Source organism: Mustelus asterias, chromosome 17 (genome assembly GCF_964213995.1).
Source record: "Mustelus asterias chromosome 17, sMusAst1.hap1.1, whole genome shotgun sequence".
NCBI classification, from domain to species: domain Eukaryota; kingdom Metazoa; phylum Chordata; class Chondrichthyes; order Carcharhiniformes; family Triakidae; genus Mustelus; species Mustelus asterias.
Genome location: NC_135817.1, coordinates 21,580,671 through 21,604,560, shown reverse-complemented (window position 1 = coordinate 21,604,560; position 23,890 = coordinate 21,580,671). Strand labels below are relative to the sequence as shown.

At 43.4% G+C, this 23,890-nt stretch overlaps 1 protein-coding gene across 8 annotated transcripts in view; it reads right to left on the bottom strand.

The window, feature by feature from the left end:
* The window catches only part of LOC144506358 (sex comb on midleg-like protein 2), a 216,951-nt gene that overhangs the window by 17,583 nt on the left and 175,478 nt on the right, over positions 1–23,890 (bottom strand). For 3 of the 8 annotated variants that reach the window (XM_078232360.1, XM_078232365.1, XM_078232361.1), the window contains exons 11-12: positions 23,275–23,457; positions 16,571–16,696 (exon numbers count right to left, since the gene is read on the bottom strand). In XM_078232360.1, the coding sequence (XP_078088486.1) occupies positions 16,571–16,696; positions 23,275–23,457 (309 nt within the window). The remainder of the gene's footprint in view (positions 1–16,570; positions 16,697–23,274; positions 23,458–23,890) is intronic. The other 5 variants (XM_078232362.1, XM_078232363.1, XM_078232366.1 and 2 more) reach the window with 2 other exon arrangements.

Here is a 23,890-nt window from a genome sequence, read left to right as displayed (position 1 = left end):
GGGAAGCTTTTTCCCAGGTCGGAGGTGATGATCACGAGGGGTCACGGGCTCAAGCTGAGAGGGGCGAAGTATAACTCAGACATCAGAGGGACGTTTTTTACACAGAGGGTGGTGGGGGCCTGGAATGCGCTGCCAAGTAGGGTGGTGGAGGCAGGCACGCTGACATCGTTTAAGACTTACCTGGATAGTCACATGAGCAGCCTGGGAATGGAGGGATACAAACGATTGGTCTAGTTGGACCAAGGAGCGGCACAGGCTTGGAGGGCCGAAGGCCTGTTTCCTGTGCTGTACTGTTCTTTGTTCTTTGAAGGGGGGGGGAGGTTTAACACAGATATCAGAAGGACATATTTCACACAGAGGGTCGTGGGGGCCTGGAATGTGTTGCCGGGCAAGGTGGTGGAGGCGGACACACTGGGAACGTTTAAGACTTATCTAGACAGCTATATGAACGGAGTGGGAATGGAGGGATACAAAAGAGTGGTCTAGTTTGGACCAGGGAGCGGCGCGGGCTAATTGTTCCTTGTTTCTCGTTTCAAGGCTTCATTCTATGATCATCTTGCTGGTGCCAGTACAGAGCGAGACTGCGGATAGTTGGGAACCTGTCTCGGGGGCAGGGAATTCATATGGTGTTCATGGAAGTGGAAATGACTAGCGTTGGGAAGCATTTTCCGATCAGGGCCATTGTGATCTCCTGGACTCGTTTCGATCGCCTCAGGGGGTCGGAGAGGAATTTCCCAGATTTTTTTTTTTCCCCATATTGGCCCTGGGGTTTTTCACTCTGGGTTTTCGCCTCTCCCTGGGGATCACATGGTCTGGAATAGGGGGGTGGGGGTGAGTTAATAGGTTGTAATGAACAAAGCATCGTAGCTGTGAGGGACAGCTCAGTGGATAGGATATTGGTATGTAGATAGGCTGGAAAATTGGGCGGGGATCCTGGATTCAGGATTCAATCCTGGACCGGGGAGCGGCGCGGGCTTGGAGGGCCGAAGGGCCTGTTCCTGTGCTGTATTGTTCTTTGTTCTTTGACCCAAGCCAGGAATCGAACCCAGGTCCCTGGAGCTGTGAAGCAGCAGTGCTAACCACTGTGCTACCGTGCCGTGCCGTACCGTACCGTGCATAAAAATGATTTGGAACAAGGTGTTATCAGCAAGTTTGCGGATGACACGAAGATGGCTGGACTTGCGGATAGCGATGAACATTGTCGGACAATACAGCAGGATATAGATAGGCTGGAAAATTGGGCGGAGAAATGGCAGATGGAATTTAATCCAGATAAATGCGAAGTGATGCATTTTGGAAGAACTAATGTAGGGGGAGTTATACAATAAATGGCAGAGCCATCAAGAGTATAGAAACACAGAGGGACCTAGGTGTGCAAGTCCACAAATCCTTGAAGGTGGCAGCACAGGTGGAGATGGTGGTGAAGAAGGCGTATGGTATGCTTGCCTTTATAGGACAGGGTATAGAGTATAAAAGCTGGAGTCTGATTTTGCAGCTGTATAGAACGCTGGTTAGGCCACATTTGGAGTACTGCGTCCAGTTCTGGTCGCCGTACTACCAGAAGGACGTGGAGGCTTTAGAGAGAGTGCAGAGAAGGTTTACCAGGATGTTGCCTGGTATGGAGGGTCTTAGCTATGAGGAGAGATTGGGTAAACTGGGCTTGTTCTCCCTGGAAAGACGGAGAATAAGGGGAGACCTAATAGAGGTGTACAAAATTATGAAGGGTATAGATAGGGTGAACAGTGGGAAGCTTTTTCCCAGGTCGGAGGTGACGATCATGAGGGGTCACAGGCTCAAGGTGAGAGGGGCGAGGTATAACTCAGAGATCAGAGGGACGTTTTTTACACAGAGTGGTGGGGGCCTGGATTGCGCTGCCAAGTAGGGTGGTGGAGGCAGACACGCTGGTATCGTTTAAGACTTACCTGGATAATCACTCTGAGTCTGGGAATGGAGGGATACAAACGAATGGTCTAGTTGGACCAATGAGCGGCACAGGCTTAGAGGGCCGAAGGGCCTGTTTCCTGTGCTGTACTGTTCTTTGTAAGATACAGGACTATGAGAAATGGGCAGGTAGTGGAATTAATTTTTGATTGTTTTAGCAAAGAGATTTTGCAGATTCGATGGCTTGAATTGCTATCTTCTGTGCTATAAACTCCCATGGCTCTATGGCTCCTGCACTTAGTGCATTGAGAAGTCTCAATGTGTAAACTTTAACTGGAGTGACTGCTTGCAAGGTATTTGGGGCTGTGCATGCACATTAAATTGATTGCATTTTGTATGCACGCAGCCACAGAATGTCGACTGAAGAAGCTGGAAGTGAGGCCTAATGAACCATGTTGTTCTCAATCCTGTTGTATTGTCCAGCCTAGAATTGCCTTGCTCGGCCTGTTGACTGAGAGCAGAATAACCTGCTGTATTATATTATTCCAGAGCCTGTTACAAAATATAGAACATAACAGCGCAGTACAGGCCCTTCGGCCCTCGATGTTGCGCCGACCTGTGAAATGAATCTAAAGCCCATTTAACCTACACTATTCCAATATCATCCATATGTTTATCCAATGACCCTTTAAATGCCCTTAATGTTGAAATGGCCTATGGATCTCAGTGGTGCAAAAGCAACAGAAAGCCAGTAAAGATTTACCAGAAAATAAACTTCTGGGTCCAGGTGTAAGTAGGGTACACACACTTGTGACAACGCACCCATAATTTTATTGACTGGCAATTTTTTTAAAATTATTTCATGGGATGAATGCCAGTAGAAAGGCTAGCACTTATTGCCAATCCCTAATTGCCCCCAAGACTGCAGCCCATGTGGTATAGATATACCAACAGTGCTGTTAGGAAGGGAGTTCCAGAATTCTGTCTCAGAAAGTGACAGGATGGCAGTACAGTTCCAATTCATGATGGAAATGACTTGGAGAAGAACTTGCAGGTGGTGGTGTTTCAATGTCTTTGCTGCCCTTTGTCTTCCAGATGGTAAGGGTTGTGGGTTTGGAAGATGCTGTTAGAACCATAGAAAAGTTACAGCCCAGAAAGTGGCCAGGCAGCCCATCATATCTGGGCCAACCAAAAAAAAAAGGATAAAAGAAATTAGCCACTCATTGTAATCCCACTTTCCAGCACCTGGTCAGTAACCTCCCTACAAGAGAGGGGCGTAGTACTAAGCCTAATTTTAGGGAGAGAAGCTGGGCAGGTGGTAGAAGTGTCAGTGGGAATCATTTCAGTGACAGTGACCATAACCTGGTAAGATTTAAGGTAGTTATGGAAAGGACAAAGATGGACTGCAAAAGGTTCTGAATTGGGAGAAAGCCGATTTTTTATATAAGACAAGATCTGGCCAAAGCAGACAGAGAGTAGCTACCTGTAAGAAAATCCACATCAGAACAGAGGGCACCATTCAAAAAGGAAAAAAAGATAAGAGTACAGGGTCAACATGTCCCATAAAGTCCAGAGAACTCTGGATGTCACGAGATATACAGGATTGGGTAAGGAATAATATGAGGTTTAAAATCGGACATGGAGTTTTACAGCACAAAAAGAGGTCCTTCAGCCTGTCATGGCTGAGCTGGCCATCAAGTGGCTATCTACTCTAACCTCATTTTCTCACACTTAGACTTGTATGCTATACCAATTCAAGTACTCAGCTAAATGCTTCTTCAATGTTTTGTTGGTTCCTGCCTTAACCAACCTTTCAGGCAGTGAGTTCCAGATTCTCACTACCCTCTGGGTGAAACAGGTTTTCCTTAAAACCCCTCTAAATCTCTTGTGCCTCATCTTAAATCTGTACCCCCTGCTTATTGACCCCTCAAGAGGAAGCATTCCTTCCTATCTATTCTATTGATGTCCCTCATAATTCAATCTCCTTCTCTGCTCGAAGGAAAACAACCCCAGCCTTTTTTCTTGGTTGAAACACTAGAGCCCAGGCAACATGCTGGTGAATCTCTTCTACATTTTCTATAGTTCACATCCTTCCTATGGTGGTGTGACCAGAACTGCAAACAGTATTCCAGCTGTGGCCTAACAAATGTTTTGTGCAGCTCCATCATAACCTTCCTGGCTCTTATATTCTGTGCTTAAGGCAACAAAGACAAGTATCCAAAATGCCTTCTTAACCACCTTATCTACCTATCCAGCTGCCATTTAGAAATCATAGAAATCATAGAAACCCTACAGTGCAGAAGGAGGCCATTCGGCCCATCGAGTCTGCACTGACCACAATCCCACCCAGGCCCTACCCCCACATATTTACCCGCTAATCCCTCTAACCTACGCATTTTAGGATTCTAAGGGGCAATTTTTAACCTGGCCAATCAACCTAACCCGCACATCTTTGGACTGTGGGAGGAAACCGGAGCACCCGGAGGAAACCCACGCAGACACAAGGAGAATGTGCAAACTCCACACAGACAGTGACCTGAGCCGGAATCGAACCCGGGACCCTGGAGCTGTGAAGCAGCAGTGCTACCCACTGTGCTACCGTGGCTTTCCAACTGATGCTGTACCTGTATGCTAACTTTGTGTACTTTGTATGAGCAGACCCAAGAAAATGCTGAAGTTCAGAGTGACAAGTTCCACACCATTTAAATAAATATTGCTTTGCTATTCTTATTAAAGTGAATAACCTCACAACATTATACTCTATCTGCCACCATCTTGTCTTTTCACTTAACTTTTCTATTTCTCTTTGCAGTCTGTGTTCTCCTCACAGCTTATATTTCCAACCAGCTTTGCACCTTCAGCAAACTTACTCTTGGGTCTCTTCATCTAAGTTAATGTAGATTGCAAATAGTTGGTCTTTGCGGCATTCCGTTGGTCACTGCCTTCCAACTTGAAAATGTCCCCTTTATCCCTACTCTTTGTTCCCTGTCTGTTAACCAGCCCTCTATCTATGCTAATATATTTTTCCCAATTACATAAGCTCTGATATTGTATGTGTATCTTTTATTTGGCAACTTAACACATGCTTTTCAGAAATCCAAGAACTCAAGAGGTGGAGGAGTGGCATTGATAATCAAGGAGAGTTTAACGGCTGCAGAAAGGCATTTCAAAGGGATCTGCCTACAGAGGTAATATGGGCTGAGGTTAGGAATAGGAAAGGAGCGGTCACGTTGTTAGGAGTTTACTATAGGCCCCCAAATAGTAATAGAGAGGAAGAAATTGCTAAGCAGATTATGGATAGGTGTGGAGGTCACAGGGTAGTTGTCATGGGGGACTTTAACTTTCCGAATATTGATTGGAACCTTTATAGGTCGAATAGTTCGGATGGGGCAGTTTTTGTGCAGTGTGCGCAGGAGGGGTTCCTGACACAATATGTGGATAAGCTGACAAGAGGTGGGGCCACATTGGATTTGGTAATGGGAAATGAACCGGGCCAAGTGTTGGATTTGGTTGTGGGAGAGCACTTTGGAGTTAGTGACCACAATTCGGTGTCTTTCATTATTGCAATGGAGAGGGATAGGGCGATACGGCAGGACATAGTTTACAATTGGGGGAGAGGTAATTATGATGCGATTAGGCAGGAATTAGGAAGCATAAGATGGGAACAGAAATTATCAGGGAAAGGCACTAATGATAAGTGGAACTTTTTCAAGGAACAAATACTGCGTGTCCTTGATAGGTATGTCCTTGTCAGGCAGGGAGGAAATGGTCGAGTGAGGGAACCATGGTTCACAAAAGAGGTTGAATGTCTTGTCAAGAGGAAGAAGGAAGCGTATGTAAGGTTGAGAAAACAAGGTTCAGTTGGCTCGATGGAGGGTTACAAGTTAGCAAGAAATGAGCTGAAAAAGGGGCTTAGGAGAGCAAGGGGGGGCATGAGAAGTCCTTGGCGGGTCGGATCAAGGAAAACCCCAAGGCTTTTTACTCTTATGTGAGGAATAAAAGAATGACCAGGGTGAGGTTGGGGCCAGTCAAGGACGGCAGTGGGAATTTGTGCATGGAGTCAGAAGAGATAGGAGAGGTGATGAATGAATACTTTTCTTCAGTGTTCACCAAGGAGAGGGGCCATGTTTTTGAGGAAGAGAGGGTGTCACAGGCTGAAGGAAGTAGATGTTCGGAGGGAAGATGTACTAGCAATTTTGAATAAACTGAAGGTTGATAAGTCCCCTGGGCCTGATGAAATATACCCTAGGATTCTTTGGGAGGCAAGGGATGAGATAGCAGAGCCTTTGGCATTGATCTTTGGGTCCTCACTGTCCACGGGGGTGGTCACAGTAAGAAGTCTCACAACACCAGGTTAAAGTCCAACAGGTTTATTTGGTAGCAAATACCACAAGCTTTCGGAACGCTGCCCCTTCGTCAGATGGAGTGGTTATCTGCACGGGGGTGGTGCCAGAGGACTGGAGACTGGCGAATGTTGTTCCTCTGTTTAAGAAAGGGAATAGAAATGACCCTGGTAATTATAGGCCGGTTAGTCTTACTTCGGTGGTCGTTAAGTTGATGGAAAAGGTCCTTCGGGATAGGATTTACGACCATTTAGAAAGATGCAGCTTAATCCGGGATAGTCAGCACGGATTTGTGAAGGGCAAGTCTTGCCTCACAAATTTGATAGAATTTTTTGAGGAGGTAACTAAGTATGTAGATGAAGGTAGTGCAGTTGATGTCATATACATGGATTTTAGTAAGGTGTTTGATAAAGTCCCCCATGATCGGCTTATGAAGAAAGTAAGGATGTGTGGGATAGAGGGAAGTTTGGCCGATTGGATAGGTAACTGGCTATCTAACAGAAGACAGAGGATGGTGGTGGATGGAAAATTTTCAGACTGGAAACCGGTTACCAGCGCAGTGCCACAGGGATCAGTGCTTGGTCCTCTGCTATTTGTAATTTTTATAAATGACTTGGAGGAGGGGGCTGAAGGGTGGTTCAGTAAATTTGCTGATGACACCAAATTTGGAGTAAAAGTGGATGAGGTGGAGGGCTGTTGTAGGCTGCAAAGAGATATAGATAGGATGCAGAGCTGGGCTGAAAAATGGCAAATGGCGTTTAACCCTGATAAATGCGAGGCTATTCATTTTGGTAGGACAAATTTGAATGTGGATTACAGGGTCAAAGGTAGGGTTCTGAAGAATGTGGAGGAACAGAGAGATCTTGGGGTTCATATCCACAGATCTCTGAAGGTTGCCACTCAAGTGGATAGAGCCGTGAAGGAGGCCTATAGTGTGTTGGCGTTCATTAACAGGGGGTTTGAGTTTAAGGGCCGTGGGGTAATGCTGCAACTGAATAGAACCTTGGTGAGACCACATTTGGAATATCATGTGCAGTTCTGGTCACCTCACTATAAGAAGGATGTGGAGACACTGGAAAGAGTGCAAAGGATATTTACCAGGATGCTGCCTGGTTTGGAGGGTAGGTCTTATGAGGAAAGGTTGAGGGAACTTGGGCTTTTCTCTTTGGAGCGGAGGAGGTTGAGAGGAGACTTGATAGAGGTTTATAAGATGATGAGGGGGATAGATAGAGTGAACGTTCAAAGACTATTTCCTCGGGTGAATGGAGCGGTAACTAGGGAGCATAACTATAGAGTTCATGGTGGGAGATATAGGAAGGATGTCCGAGGTAGGTTTTTTACTCAGAGTGGTTGGGGAGTGGAATGGACTGCCTGCAGTGATAGTGGAGTCAGAAACTTTAGGAACATTTAAGAAGCTATTGGAAAGGCACATGGAGCACTTCGGGATGATAGGGAGGAAATAGCTTGATCTCGGTTTCAGACAAAGCTCGGCACAACATCGTGGGCCAAAGGGCCTGTTCTATGTTCTACGTCTACTGGCTCCCCTTTATCTCTCCTGCTAGTTATATTCTCAAAATAAATCAATAAATTTGTCAAACACCATTTCCCTTTTGAAAACCATGTTGACTTTGACTGATCTTATGATCAGGCATCATTCATCCAGGTAAGTGGCAGGTATTCAAAGAACAAAGAAGCACAGGAACAGGCCCTTCGGCCCTCCAAGCCCGTGCTGCTCCCTGGTCCAAACTAGACCATTCTTTTGTATCCCTCCATTCCCACTCCGTTCATGTGGCTCTCTAGATAAGTCTTAAACATTCCCAGTGTGTCCGCCTCCACCACCTTGCCTGGCAGCGCATTCCAGGCCCCCACCACCCTCTGTGTAAAATATGTCCTTCTGATATCTGTGTTAAACCTCCCCCCCTTCACCTTGAACCTATGACCCCTCGTGAACGTCACCACCGACCTGGGGAAAAGCTTCCCACCGTTCACCCTATCTATGCCTTTCATAATTTTATACACCTCTATTAAGTCTCCCCTCATCCTCCGTCTTTCCAGTGAGAACAACCCCAGTTTACCCAATCTCTCCTCATAACTAAGCCCCTCCATACCAGGCAACATCCTGGTAAACCTCCTCTGTACTCTCTCCAAAGCCTCCACATCCTTCTGGTAGTGTGGCGACCAGAACTGGACGCAGTATTCCAAAATTCCATCACATGGATGATTTGTAGATGGTAGAACAGCTTTGGGGAGTCAGGTAGTGAGATACTTGCTGTAGGATTTCCAGCCTCTGACCTGCTGTTGTAGCAAAGTATTTAGATAACTGGCTTAGTTAAATTTCTGGTTAATAATAACCCCAGGATATTGATGGTGGGAGATTCAGCAATTATAATGCTGTTGAACAAAGGGAGCTGGTTAGATTCTACAAGACCATAGCAGAAGTAGAATGGCAGAAGTGGGGCATTCAACCCATATTGTCTGCTCCACCATTCAATGAGATCATGACTGATCTCTTGTTGGAGATGGTCATTGCCTGACACCTGTGTGGTGCGAATGTTACTTGCCATTTATCATTCTTTTGGTCTTTCTACATGGATGCACAAACTGCTTCATTATCTGAGGAATGTTTTTAATGGTGCTTTACACTGAGCAATCTCCAGTGAACATATCCATTTCTGACCTTATGAAACAGCTGAAGATGGTTGGGTCTGGTACACTGCCCTGAGAAACCCCTGTGGTGATACCCTGGGACTGAGATAATTGGCTACCACAACGACCTTTGTGCTCGATAAGACTCTAGAGCTTTCACCTGATTTCCAATTACTTCAATTTTGTTAGGGTTCCTTGATGCCATATTTCATCAAATACTGATTGGTGTCAAGGGCAGTCAATCACATGTAACCTATGGGGTCTTTTGTCCCAAGTATGAGCACTGTATGTAATTAAGTCTGGATCTGTGTAGCATCTGTGATGCTGGGAACCTCATGAGGCTGAGATGGATCATCCATGGGCACTTTTGGCTGCAGCATTGTCTCTTGCACTCATGTACTCGACTCACCCATCATTGAGCATACGTGGAGCATTATTGTGGATTCTCTTTCACAGATCTACTGTCGATGCATCCTCATCTTTCAAATTCTACCAACTCTGGAATAGTTCCTGCAGATTGGAAGGTGGCAAATATAACCCCACTTTATAAGGGGGGGAGAAAGAGAGAAAATGGAGAGCTTCAGACCTATTAGCCTGACATTGATATTCAGGAAAATGTTAAAATATGTAACAAAATATGTGTAAACAGGAGACTTATGAAATAATGGTAGGACTGCGCAGAGTCCACATGGATTTATAAAAGAGAAATTATGTTTAACAAACTTGTTTGGAGTTTTCTGAGGATGTAACTAGCAGAATAGGTAAGGGGTAACCAGATAATGTGCTGCCTTTAGATTTTTAGAAAGCTTTTGATAAGGTCTCACACAAGAGGTTAGCAAACAAAATTAGAGTACATGGAACTGGGGGGAATATACTGGCATGGATTGAGAACCGGTTAATGGACAGAAGGTATGAGTAGGAATGAATGGGGAATTTTCATATTGACAGGCTGTGACTAGTGTGGTGTTGCAAGGATCAGCGCCCGAGCCCCAGCAATCCCCAATCTATACCAATCCAAACCAGCCATTTACTGTCCCATCAGTCTATTCTCAGTCTTTAGCAAAGTAATGCAAGGGTTCATCAACAACATTACCAATCTCACCAATAACATGCTCACCAATATTCAGTCTCAGTGCCATCAGGACACTCAAATCCAAGCTTCATAGAATCATAGAAACATTACAGTGGGAAGGCGGCCATTCGGCCCATTGAGTCAGCATTATAGATTGTGTCCAAAAATGGATTTAAAAAAGTGAATTCCATGGGTCATAGAGGGTTACAGCATGGAAACAGGCCCTCAGCCCAACTTGTCCATGCCAGGTGATATGAGATGACTTGAGTGACTGCCCTTGATACCAAGTGTGATGTTAGTGTACCTTTAAAAGTTTTTTAAAAATGTCATGCTCTCTGCAGCTCACAGCCTTAGCTGATCTCATTGTGGCACTGGGTTTGTCTAGGGCTTGTCTACTTTAAACCCCCATTAAGTGGCTTAAATGGGGGTTGTTTATTTTTACTTTGGGAATTAGTTTTATGAGCCAGCATTGTCAGAAGGAAGAATATTTGCAGGTCAGGTGACAGGAGCTCTTTTCATTTTCAGTTCTGAGCTGCTCGTTTTAGTTTGTAGAAGGGACATCAAGCTGGAAAGAAGTGTCTTTCTCTCGCTCTCCCTCGTTTTGGGAAGTTCTGCTAGTTAGATCAAAGCAAGACTTCTTGCCTTCCTGCAGTAGAAAAGCTGCTGTTGGTGGCTTGACCAGAGTCTCTCCCTGGTGTTCTGGGAAGCTATTCTGACTTCAAACTGTTCCGAGCGTATTAATAGAATTGTGACATTCATCCAAAGGACTCAGTTCCAGTATCACGTGAGCATTAGTATTTGCTGTGTTAAATCTGTGGAAGGGTTTTGTCTAAAAGGAAGTTTTTGCTTAATTGGAACATGAGATATTTTTGTTAAAGGTTATATTATCGTGGTTTTGTTTTGTTTTTAATTGATAAAAATTATTGCTAATTTTCTTTACTTGTTAACTATATTGTTAATTAAACCTTGTTTGGTAAAAACTCCCTAGTGGGTCTTTTGAATCATACCCGTGGTGAAACATATGCTTATCCTCGCCAAATTCAAGGTGCAAAACCTATGATCCAGGTGGGCTCCATAAAACACTCTGGAGTTTCTGACCTGAACCGTAACACAAGACAATATTCATCAACTATCTTACCAAAATTAAGACCCTGAATTTCAGCTGGCTTTTCAACTAGACTAAGAATCACTAGCACCTGTGATTTGTAATTCTCTGCCTCAGAGGGCTGTGGCAGCTCATTGAGCATGTTCAAGACAGATAGATTTCTACATATTAAAGGGATATGGGAATAGTTCTGGAAAATGGTGTTGAAGTGGAAGATCAGCCATGATCTCATTTAACGGCAAAGTGGACTCATAGGGCTGATTGGCCTACAAAGAAAATTACAGCACAGGAACAGGCCCTTCGGCCCTCCAAGCCTGCATCGACCATGCTGCCCGACTGAACTAAAACCCCCTACCCTTCCGGGGACCATATCCCTCTATTCCTAACCTATTCATGTATTTGTTAAGACGCCCCTTAAAAGTCACTATCGTATCTGCTCCCATGACCTCCCCCAGCAGCGGGTTCCAGGCACCCTCTGCGTAAAAAAAACTTGCCTCGTACATCTCCTTTGAACCTTGCCCCTCACACCTTAAACCTATGCCCCCTAATAATTGACTTTTCCACCCTAGGAAAAAGCTTCTGACTATCTACTCTGTCCATGCCTCTCATGATCTTGTAGACTTCTATCAGGTCGCCCCTCAACCTCCGTCGTTCCAGTGAGGACAAACCAAGTTTCTCCAACCTCTCTTCATAGCTATTGCCCTCCACACCAGGCAACATTCTGGTAAATCTTTTCTGTACCCTCTCCAAAGCCTCCACATCCTTTTGGTAGTGTGGCGACCAGAATTGAACACTATATTCCAAGTGCGGCCTAACTAAGGTTCTATAAAGCTGCAACATGACTTGCCAATTTTTAAACTCAATACCCCGGCCAATGAAGGCAAGCATGCCGTATGCCTTCTTGACTACCTTCTCCACCTGCGTTGCCACTTTCAATGACCTGTGTACCTTTACACCCAGATCCCGCTGCCTATCAATACTCATAAGGGTTCTGCCATTTATTGTATATTTCCTCTCTATTAGACCTCTCAAAATGCATTACCTCACATTTGTCCGGATTAAACTCCATCTGCCATCTCTCTGCCCAAGTCTCCAACCGATCTATATCCTGCTGTATCCTCTGATGATCCTCATCGCTATCCACAAATCCACCAACCTTTGTGTTGGCCGCAAACTTACTAATCAAACCAGTTACATTTTCCTCCCAATCATTTATATATATTACAAACAGCAAAGGTCCCAGCACTGATCGCTGAGGAACACCGCTTGTCACAGTCCTCCATTCAGAATTGCACCTTTCCACTGCTGCCTTCCGTCTTCTATGACCGAGCCGGTTCTGTATCCACCTTGCCAGTTCACCTTTGATCCCATGCAACTTCATCTTCTGCACCAGTCTGCCATGAGGGACCTTGTCAAAGGCTTTACTGAAGTCCATGTAGACAACATCCACTGCCCTACCCTCAATCATCTTCGTCACTTCCTCGAAAAACTCAATCAAGTTAGTGAGACACTGCCTCCCCTTCACAAAACCATGTTGCTTCTCGCTAATACGTCCACTTATTTCCAAGTGGGAGTAAATCCTGTCTCGAGAATCCTGTCCAATAATTTCCCTACCACTGATGGAAGGCTCACCGGCCTGGATTACTCTACTGCTGCTCCGATTTCATATGTTCTTATGTTCTCACATTAGTTGCTTCATTGTCCACCAATATTCATGACTGGATGTGGGACTGCAGAACTTTGATCAGATCCATCGGTAGAGGTATTGCCTAGTTCTGTCTATAGCATGCTGCATCTGCTATCAAGTAGATATACCAGGTTTGCACCTCATTTTTAGATATGGTGGGATTTGGGATCAAATCTCTCCAGCTTTAGTCCATGGCTGGAATTTTACAGTCCCGCCCACCATGGGAATCGGAGCGGGCAAAGAGCGGACCATGGAAAGGTCCGTTGACCTCGGATGGGATTTTACGGTTTCGGGACGAGTGAGGCTGCAAAATCCCACCCCATGTCTCTGGATTACTATCCAATAAAAACATTACAGCTATGCTACTATTCTTACCATCTATAAAATTAGATTATAAAGTCTTTCACATTTTACCTGCCAATGACAAGTATAATTATAATTGCAGGCATATCAGAAGATCTTCACAAAGCTAACTACAGCTTCACTTTGTACATTATAGTAAAATATTATTCTCACATGATTTGCACCTTCCTTGGTCACACTGTGCAATCACAGCAGCACAGAATGCTGAAGCCTTACAATGACAGGATTGAACATTCTAAAGGACACTGAGTTACTCTGCAGCAGAATTGATCAAATAACACATTCCAGACAAACTGTTGAGTTTGTCTTGTCCTCCAAGGGGTCTAATCAGAACTCTGGTCCAACCCGCTAGTGTTGCAGATAAACGGTGCCAATTTTAACAACGAGTGTCAGCAGCTCGTGGGGCATTACACCAATTCCAATCCTGTGTTTACTCAAAATGGTCGCCTGGTGGGGGTAACTGTGATCAGGAGCAGAAACTCCGACTAATTTTTCCATTCCTGATTTAGGGATGTCAGAGGTAATAGTACCATCCGTATCACTCCTCCATTTAAGCTTTCAGATTTCAATGGTTCAGCAACTCACCGGTTTAATAAGCTGAGCCATATAGAAAACATCTAGGGCGGCACGTTGGCACAGTGGTTCACAGCACCAGGGACCCAGGTTCAATTCCAGCCTCAGGTCACTGTCTGTGTGGAGTTTGCACATTCTCTCTGTCTGCGTGGGTTTCCTCCGGGTGCTCCGGTTTCCTCCCACAGTCCAAAGATGTTCGGGTTAGGTGGATTGGCCATGCTAAATTGCCCCTTAGTGTCAGGGGGACTAGCTAGGGTAAATGCATGGGGTTATGGGGATAGGGCCTGGGTGGGATTATGGTCGGTACAGACTCGATGGACCAAATGTCCTCCTTCTGTACTCTAGTTTTTCTATGATTCTATATCTTCATTGTCTAAACACTATAATGGATGATCTGACTTCACAACTAAAATTAGATGCAAATACCAACTGTTTGGAGTCATAATCCTTATTAGAGCTGTAAGCTACTACCAATCTTGATAGGTCTACCTGCTGACAGGCATTAAGCAAAAAGGTGTTACAATTATGATGTCTATTAGATTATGTTTTGGACTGTGTCATTAAATTCAAAGTAAAATGAAAATGGGCTCACGTGACTTATGAAGTCTACTGTGAAAACTGTAGGCTGGCTGGTTTGACTGTTGAAGTTAAAGAAAGGCTTAGATTGTTTACTGGGAAGAAGGTGCAAGGTAGAGAGGAGCAGCAGGACCATTCACAGTGAGAAGCCAGTGCCACCCTCATGAGCCCACTATTGCACTCTACAAATCCCAGAGAGGTCCTGTGGATAGGAGAAAGGAAGACAGTAGGAGTAGGAGTGCTTGTATATCCTAGGTCCATACAGCAGAGCCTGGTCTCCAGTTGTCTTGAATCCCTTGTCACTGGACCAAGGCCTTGCTCCGTCAAGATTATGGGGTAGTTGGTATACAAAAGCCACCCCACATTAAAAGAACTCGCACACAGGTATTCTCCACCTTAAAATGAAATTCAGGATCTGAAATTATAGACAACTTCAACAATGACAGACTGGAACAGTGTACGGCTCAAATATGTGGATTATGTACAGCAGGCATTTCAAAATTCTGGAGAAGTACCATCAGTGATGCCTCTGCAAGAGCTTGCAAATCCATTGGCAGGATAGGTGCACTAAAGTTAGTGTTCTTGCTCAGGCCAACATCCCCAGCATCAAAGCATTGACCATGCTTGGTCTGCTCCACTGGGCAGGCCACATGCTTGACATGAGACTCCTGAAACAAGTGCTCTACTCAGAGCTTCAACGTGGCAAGTCCCGGGGGGGGGGGGGGGGGGACACTTCAAAGAAAATCTCAAAGCCTCCCTGAAAATGTGAAACATCCCCATCAACACCTGGGAATCCCTGGCCCACGATCGCCCGAAATAGGGAAAAGCATTTGGGAAGGAGCTGAATACTTCAAGTTTCATCGCTGAGAGCAAATTGAAGTCAAACATTGATACATGGCAACCATGGCCACCAGCCGCTACTTGAACCACTGTTTGCGACACCTATGACAGAGAAAGTAGGTCATGCACTGCAATTCTCAGTCACCTGAGAACTTAATTTTAGTGTGGTAGCAAGTCAACCTTGACTCCAAGGGGTTGCCCACGACGAACAGACATTTAGTTAAGTGTTTTTATTCATTTGTTACAGTAAAAATCTTAAAAAATGAAAGCCTGTTGTGTCATCCTTTTCAGCTATTAACTGTAAGTTTGAATTTCTTTCTAAATGTTATTGGATAGTAAAAGGTAGATTTCTCACTTTCATACTTTGAAAGAAAATACTAAGTAACGAAGTAGAGCCGAAAAAAGTCAATATAGGCTCCAATCACCAGAATGCATTTGATTTGCCTTATTTTATCCTCCAACATAATTTTCTACAGATGTCACTCCAGTTTTTCTTAACATTAGTTACTTTGGGTCATCCTGACTTGAAACATTGGTTCTATTCTCTCTCCACAGATGCTGAGTTCTTCTGTTTTTGTGACAAAGTAATTTTGCCCTGAAGCTAAACTGTAACACATTTCAATAATTTTCATTAGATGTAGCTTGCACTACATCCAAGGACGTTTTTAACCGCAGGATGAAAACTACCAAAAGACGCAAGTTCTATTTTCAATCTCTTTCAGAGCTAGTGTGCTAAAACATGACAAAATAAATACAATATATGCATCAGTAAATATGTATATATACAAAAGAGAAAGTCATACAAAAATGTGAATTTCAGCTTCAACATTTACCTTGTTTGGAAAGTTTATTCAAAGTTAAACTCACAATGTGCAGACCAACTGATTCTCAAATATTTACTCAAGTTCTTAAACACTAAATTGGCCAAAACAGCTAAACATAAAAACAAAAAGTAATTTAAAAAATATATTCTAGCTTATATTCTAAGCCATTAGTTTTCTGGCTCATCAACTGCTAAGTTATTTTTTCGTTCTCTCAGCCTAGCAGCACTAGAATTAAATAGCATACAAAATAGATTACGACAAATAATGGAACTGATTGAGGTATATACCAACTTCAACCATTCTTCTCTCCACTGCAGTCTCTTGTCAAATATTTATAAATCATTATATATTCAGATAAAACACTAAGTGCATCAATAGTGGTGCCACCAGTCAGATGAAATGAACACGCAAGGAACTTTCCTTGGCTCATGTTATTCTATTGTTCATCCCGCTTAAAATTTATATAGGATCCCACAAGGGAAAATATATTTAGCAAAAACACTGTACAGAAAAAATTAGGCTTGGAATATTTATTATTTATCAAAGTAAATGTACATTGTGTCTTTACACTGACACTGGTCTCTTTAAAACGATATCCACATCATTATTCAATGCTTAAGAGGATCAAATAATGGTCATCTTCAATTAGCTATACAGTACCTTCTGAAGGATGTGACTCTGTTCTAGGAAGTTTTGGAGAGAGGGGAGCAGTGTAAGGTGGAGATTCCTGTGGAAATCGTTTCAATCCCCTGTTTAGTGTGGTTGGATCTAACGTCTCTTCTTTGGCTAAGAGAAAGGATTCCATTTGTCACAAGTACATTATAGCAGTAACATTTTTTTTTTTACAGAAACTAAAATCTCAGCCATTCATCTGATTAACCAAAAATGTAGGATAAAGGAAAGACCAATTTGATAAATCATCTAAGTTTTGCTTCATATTCATGAACTATTTTACATCAGCCACAGTTTCTTTTTGAAAGTTTAAATTGAACTGGTAACCATTCTACAAAAATAACTAGGGCATATACAAACAGTTAATTTTTGATAGAGAGAGAGAGAGAGAAAAAGAGTGCATAGCTAGAGGCAGCCAGTCTCTATGGTTCATTGCACAGGAACATGAATGGGAGCTTGAGAGACGATATTCATGAGGATTTAGAATGAGATGGGAAGACTTGCTGAGCTTGAGCTAGAGGGAGAATCTCAAAAACCCTCACTGTGGAAAACTGTTCTGGGGTTAAACGTTTCCAGGCTGAGAAAGGAAAAGTACAGAAGTAAACACTGGGGAACTAAGAATCATTATGGATTGGTTCCGGGAGAACTGAATGCCCACTTAAAGGTGTAGGACCCTATTTTACCATTTTGATTCTAAGTTCTGGGCGAACTTGAAACTGGGAGTGTTTGAGATCTGACTTTTAGACCCGTTCTCAGGTACGTACACACTGCATGAAAAAATATCAACGATTCCGAATAGAGGTGCAGAAGCCTGTGGGTGGGGCTTAACGTGCCCAAATTCCTGCAGCTCCGATCGGCACTTCCAACTGCACACGCACAGAAAAAAAGATAGAATGCAACTCCCCTGCCACATCACTCCCGGGCAGATAATGCCTCCCCCTGGCCCCCACAAACATTGCCCCACCCCCCCCAACATTACTGACCCCCTTATCCCCCCACCAGCCAGACCGATCGCAGACCGCTCCCCCCTCCCTTCCCCCACACCAATCTCAGGCAGTGGCAGTGAACCACCCCCCCCGCCCCGCCGATCGATCTCAAGCAGAGAGCCATCAGACGCTCGGTACTTACCTCCTCACTAACTGGAGTGCCCGAATCAGACTTTTGTGGAGTATGTCTGTTTCACGCTGATTCTGGATAGGCGAATATGGTGGTAAAGAGGGAAGTGCCAGTAAGGTTGGGCATGCAACCTATTAAATCAATTTAAATGATGCAAATACATTTAAATAGCTGTCGTGCCCGTTTTGGGCGTGGTCCCGATTGCTTCCATTTTCATGTCTTGGTAAAGGGGGAACCGGAGCGGAGGCAGGAGTGGATCGCGCTACTCTTCTCACGCCCAACTTTACCAAATTTTCACACCCAAAATTGTGATAATAAAATCGGGCCTGTAGAATACAACTGTGGCATGAGATTTTTGGTTGTGGCAAAAGCGGAAGTTGTTTCTGTAGTTCTGATATAAGTGCAGATTATTATTCAGCTACGTCATCTTTATAATTTGATTTAGAATTTTGAAGAAGCCTGATCAACATCATTATCAGAGCTTTCTGTTAAGATTTCTTTAAATCTTGGCACTGACCAATTTATTAAACTTTTTCTTCATACTGCATCAGGTTTCACTCCAGTAATTCTGCAAAGGCAATGCTACAGTAATTCTGCAAAGGCAATGCTACCAAGGTAACCTGCCTGGTTGCTTCAGCTGTGGACAAGAGAAGGATTACGTACATCTCCAGTTGCATCACATTACAGTTCCCCAAGTACGTGTTGCTTTTACAGTGCTATTTATGGCAGTCTACAAATAGTCCAGCCTTTTCAGGATTTTGGAACGTCCTTTTACTGTGACAGTAACAGGGACTATTGGGAAAAATACAGGCTCCAAGAGTCTCTTTTTCAGGATTCCATTGTTGGACTGAGTGACCATAAGACCATAAAACATAGGAGCAGAATTAGGCCATTCGGCCCATCAAGTCTGCTCCACCATTCAATCATGGCTGATATTTTTCTCACCCCCATTCTCCTACTTTTTACCCATAACTCCTGATCCCCTTATTAATCAAGAACCTATCTATCTCTGTCTTAAAGACACTCAATGACCTGGCCTCCACAGCCTTCTGCAGCAAAGAGTTCCACAGATTCACCACTCTCTGGCTGAAGAAATTCCTCCTCATCTCTGTTTTAAAGGATCGTCCCTTAAGCCTGAGGCTGTGCCCTCTGTTCTAGTCTCCCCCACTAGTGGAAACATCCTCTCCACATCCACTCTATCCAGGCCTCGCAGTATCCTGTAAGTTTCAATAAGATCCCCCCCATATCCTTCTAAGCTCCAACGAGTACAGACCTCAACCGTTCCTCATACGACAAGCTCTTCATTCCAGGAATCATTCTTGTGAATCTCCTCTGGACCCTTTCCAAGGCCAGCACATCCTTCCTTAGATACAGAGCCCAAGACTGCTCACAATACTCCAAATGGGGTCTGATCAGAGCCTTATACAGCCTCAGAAGTACATCTCATATTCCAGTCCTTGCAGCATGAATGCTAACATTGCATTTGCCTTCCTAACTGCCAACTGAACCTGCATGTTAACCTTAGGAGAATCTTGAACAAGGACTTGAACAAGTCCCTTTGTGATTCTGATTTCCTGAGCATTTTCCCATTTCGAAAATAGTCTATGCCTCCATTCCTCCTTCCAAAGTGCATAACTTCAAACTTTCCCACGTTGCATTCCATCTGCCACTTTTTTGCCCACTCTCCTAACCTGTCCAAGTCTTTCTGCCCCCTTGCTTCCTCAATACTAACTGTCCCTCTACATATCTTTGTATCATCTGCAAACTTAGCAACAGTGCCTTCAGTTCCTTCCTCCAAATCGTTAATGTACATTGTGAAAAGTTGTGGTCCCAGCACAGACCCGAGGGACACCACTAGTCACTGGCTGCCATCCTGAAAAAGACCCCTTTATCTTCACTCTCTGCCTTTTGCCAGTCAGCCAATCCTCTATCCATGCCAGGATTTTACTCTTAACACCATGGGCTCTTAACTTATTTAACAGTCTCCTATGTGGCACCTTGTCAAAGGTCTTCTGGAAATTTAAATAAATCACGTCCACTGGCTCTCCTTTATCTAACTTCCTTGTTATCTCCTCAAAGAACTCCAACAGATTTGTCAGACATGACCTCCCCTGATGACGCTGTGCTGACTCAGTCCTATTTTATCATGCACTTTCAAGTACTCCACAATCTCATCTTGAATAATGGACTCTAAAGTCTTGCCAATAACTGAAGTCAGGCTAACCGGCCGATAATTTCCTATCTGCTGCCTCGCTCTCCCTTCTTAAACAGTGGTGTTACATTAGCTACTTTCCAGTCCTCTGGGACCCTCACTTGCCTCCAGTGATTCCTGAAAGATCACCCCAAAGCCTCCACAATTTCCTCAGCTATCTCTTTTAGAACTTTGGAGTGTAGTCCATCCGCTCCAGGTGATTTATCCACCTTCAGACCTTTCAGTTTCCCCAGAACCTTCTCCTGAGTGATGGCCAGTACCTTTACCCCCTGATTCTCCTGGAGTTCTGGCATCCCACTGGTGTCTTCCACCGTGAAGACTGATGCAAAGTAACTATTCAGTTCCTCTGCCATTTCTTTGTTTCCTATTATTACTTCTCCAGCCTCATTTTCCAGTGGTCCTGCCTCTCTCTTACCTTTTATATATTGAAAAAAAACTCTTCCTAATTTTTTTTATATTACTAGCTAGCTTACACTCATGTTTCATCTTCTCCCCCCTTATTACTTTTTTAGTTGTCCTCTGCTCGCTTTGAGGCTTCCCAATCCTTGCCACTTTGTATGCTTTTGCGCTGTCCTTGACTTCCCTTGCCAGCCATGGATGCCTCGTCCTCCCCTTAGCATGTTTCCTCCTCCTTGGGATGAATTTCTGTTGTGCCTCCCGAATAACCTCCAAAAGCTCCTGCCATTGCTGTTCCACTGTCTTCCCTGCTAGGCTCCCTTTCCAATCAACTCTGACCAGCTCCTCCCTCATGTCTTTGTAGTTATCTTTATTGAATTGTAATACCGTTACATCTGATTCCAGCTTCTCCCTCTCAAACTGCAGGGTAAATTCTATCGTACTGTGGTCACTGCTCCCTAAGAGTTCCTTCACCTTAAGTTCCCTAACCAAGTCTGCCTCATTACACATCACCAATTCCAGAATTGCCTATTCTCTAGTAGGCTTTGTCACAAGCTGCTCTAAAAAATCCATCTCTTAAGACATTCCACAAATTCCTTTTCTTGAGATCCACTACCTACCTGATTTTCCCAGTCCACCAGCATATTGAAGTCCCCCGTGATTATTGTAATATTGCCCTTTTTATATGCCTTTTCTATCTCCTGATTTATTTTCTGTCCCACATCTTGACTACTGCTCAGGGGCCTGTACATAACTCCCATCAGGGTCTTTTTACCTTTGCGATTCCTCAACACTACCCACAGTGATTCTATATCGCTTCTTGCTGTTGATTAAACTTCATTCCTTACTAACAGTGCAACCTCGCCCCCTCTGCCTGGCCTTTCAAAAGGACAGCAAGAGTTTTACCAACACCAGGTTAAAGTCCAACAGGTGTATTTGGTAGCAAATGCCATTAGCTTTCGGAGTGCTGCTGTCCTTAACTTCCCTTGTCCAACGCCAGCATCTCCACATCATGACTTTCAAAAGGACACATATCCTTGGATATTTAGATCCCAGGCCTGATCCGCTTGCAGCCACGTCTGTGAGATGCCCACAACATCGTACCGGCCAATTTCAATGTGCGCAACAAGCTCATTTACCTTGTTCTGTATACTGTGCGCATTTGGGTACAACACCCTCAGTCCTGCATTGACCATCTCCCTTCTCATACTTGTCAGCTTTTTTTGCTCTGCCTGAGGTTAGATTCCTACCACCTTCCATACTCTGTTCTATTATGTGGTCTTGAAACTTTACTAACCTCTCCTGAGCCCTTGGCTCCTTTAACTAGTTGATCAGAGTTCACCCTGCTGAACTCTGACCTCCAACCATAACTCTGATGTACCTTTTTCAGACACTATATCTTGCAGATTTGTATAAAGTTTAACATTAACTTCCCAGCGATCCTGTACTGGAGGGGCCCGATCACCTGCCTTTTGGAACTCTCAACATAAACGCTATGGACCAGATTCTCTGACCTTGCTCGTAGCCAGGATTCTCCCATCCCATTGCAGTGAATGGAGATTTGATTGCGTGCCACTTGCAGTAGCGGCGGGGTGTGAACAGCTGGAGAATTCTAGCCTGGGTTTTTAAAAAGATTTCAGCATTCTGGCATAATTCAAATAACTACAAGTTGTCCCATTCGGTATTTTTTCGCCGAAGGCTCCGAGATCTGCTGATTAACAAATAATCATCCTCAGTGATAGCGTACGCGCACATTGCTGTGTTGTTCTTTTGTGCCTTGTTATAAAATCTTGAAAAGTTACCTATTCTAACTATGATGAAAGTTTTGAACTAAGCTACAAAACACTCAAAAACAATTCAGCTCCATACACATGAAGTGTCTCTAAAGTTGTGTTTTTCATTCTATCTAATGAACAACAAAAACAATGAACTTAATTTAAGCAGCCCACAAAATTCAAAGATTAAATTGAAGCACTGCTGTTTCAATTATACAACTCAATTCATGCCGGCTAAACAGATGCAGTGAAGGCAAAGTTAACAGCAGCATGCAATTTATATGTGGATGGACTAAGAAAAGAAAGCAACTTTCAACAACAATTTACACTGCAGCTATATTATCTTATTACTGCCCGACAGCCTCCATGTTTTCAAAGTGCTTTTATTCTAGTGTTAACTTTTAATGTATATACAATGGATGGTATATCAACATATTATTAGTAGCATTTTTGAAGCTGTAGATTATTACTTTTGGACATGAGCTTTTTGTTCAAAATGTTTGGGAGCTTGAACCCAAAGTGATGTTGCTCAGAACCACTGTCACCTCAGCAAAATAGTGGGCATGCCCAGCAGCTATTCAGGAACCTTTCCATGTCCCAATCTATGCATTACTTCATCCAGAAAATCAACACCACCAACTCAAACTGGCAAGCTTTCTTTTGAAATGTGATCATAAACAACATTTTCTTCTCAGGTTGAAAACGCCTGCTTAGCTTTAATAATTTTCCACTGAAATGAAATAATTGCCAACACCTGACATTGTAAAACTTGGCACTATTGCAACTGGAGAGCAGAGAAGGGGAGATGAAGATGACATGACAATTGATTGAGACAGTATGATGATAAATAGATTGAGACAGTAAGATGACATTGAGCACACAATCTGAAAATTAAGATGAAGCAGGGCAAAATCAATAAAGCTTTCCTTTTATCCTACCATCTCACCAAAAATAGGGAAATATGACTGGTAAGGATGTAATCAGTTCAGGAATATCTGTAAATGTACTTCAATTGGCTGATCCAGATTTCACTTCATCCTCAATATTTTCACTTTTAGTTTTCCAGAAAAAAATGGCAACAAACTAATTAACGTCCTGGGTGTGCTATTGTGCAGATCTGTATTAGCAAAATCTGCAGTTTGAATGTAAAATCATAATAGTTTTATTTTTAATTGAAAGCGAGTCTTCTTTACCTGTTTTAACTCTCTCGTATTCTGTTGGACTGTGTGCATTACCTATATACGGGCTGAAAGGTTGGCTGCTAAAGAGGTTCTCACATTGCAGACTGTAACAGAGTTTCTCCAGAAATCTCAACACAAACGAGACACTATTTACAGATGGAAGCTTCACAGTGTGTTTCTCTCCATCAAATGTGGCTATAAAAGGAAAAAGAAAAATAGTAGAGTGGTTGTTGGACTAAGTGCAAAACAGTTCAGTATACCACTAGATAAAATTAATTAATTGCATATAAATCAAGTACAGAACATTAAAAAATACTTAATTTTGTTTACGAATCTCAGATTTTCAAAAAATATCTAGTTGCTTGCCAAAATTTCAAAATTATCTGGGAAAGTTACAGAATTAGCATGTTATGTGACATGACTGTTCTTGGGACTACCAATCACAAATTTAGATAGGAAAAAAGGGTATTGAATAAAATGCATGCCAATTTAAACTCAAGATCTGTTGAAGAGCTTTGGATTCCATTTGGAACTCGAGGTGCAGAAAAAACTCTTCATCCCAAAGTATACACCCATAAAATATAGCCCTTTAAGGTTATAGAACAGTACAGCACAGTACAGGCCCTTT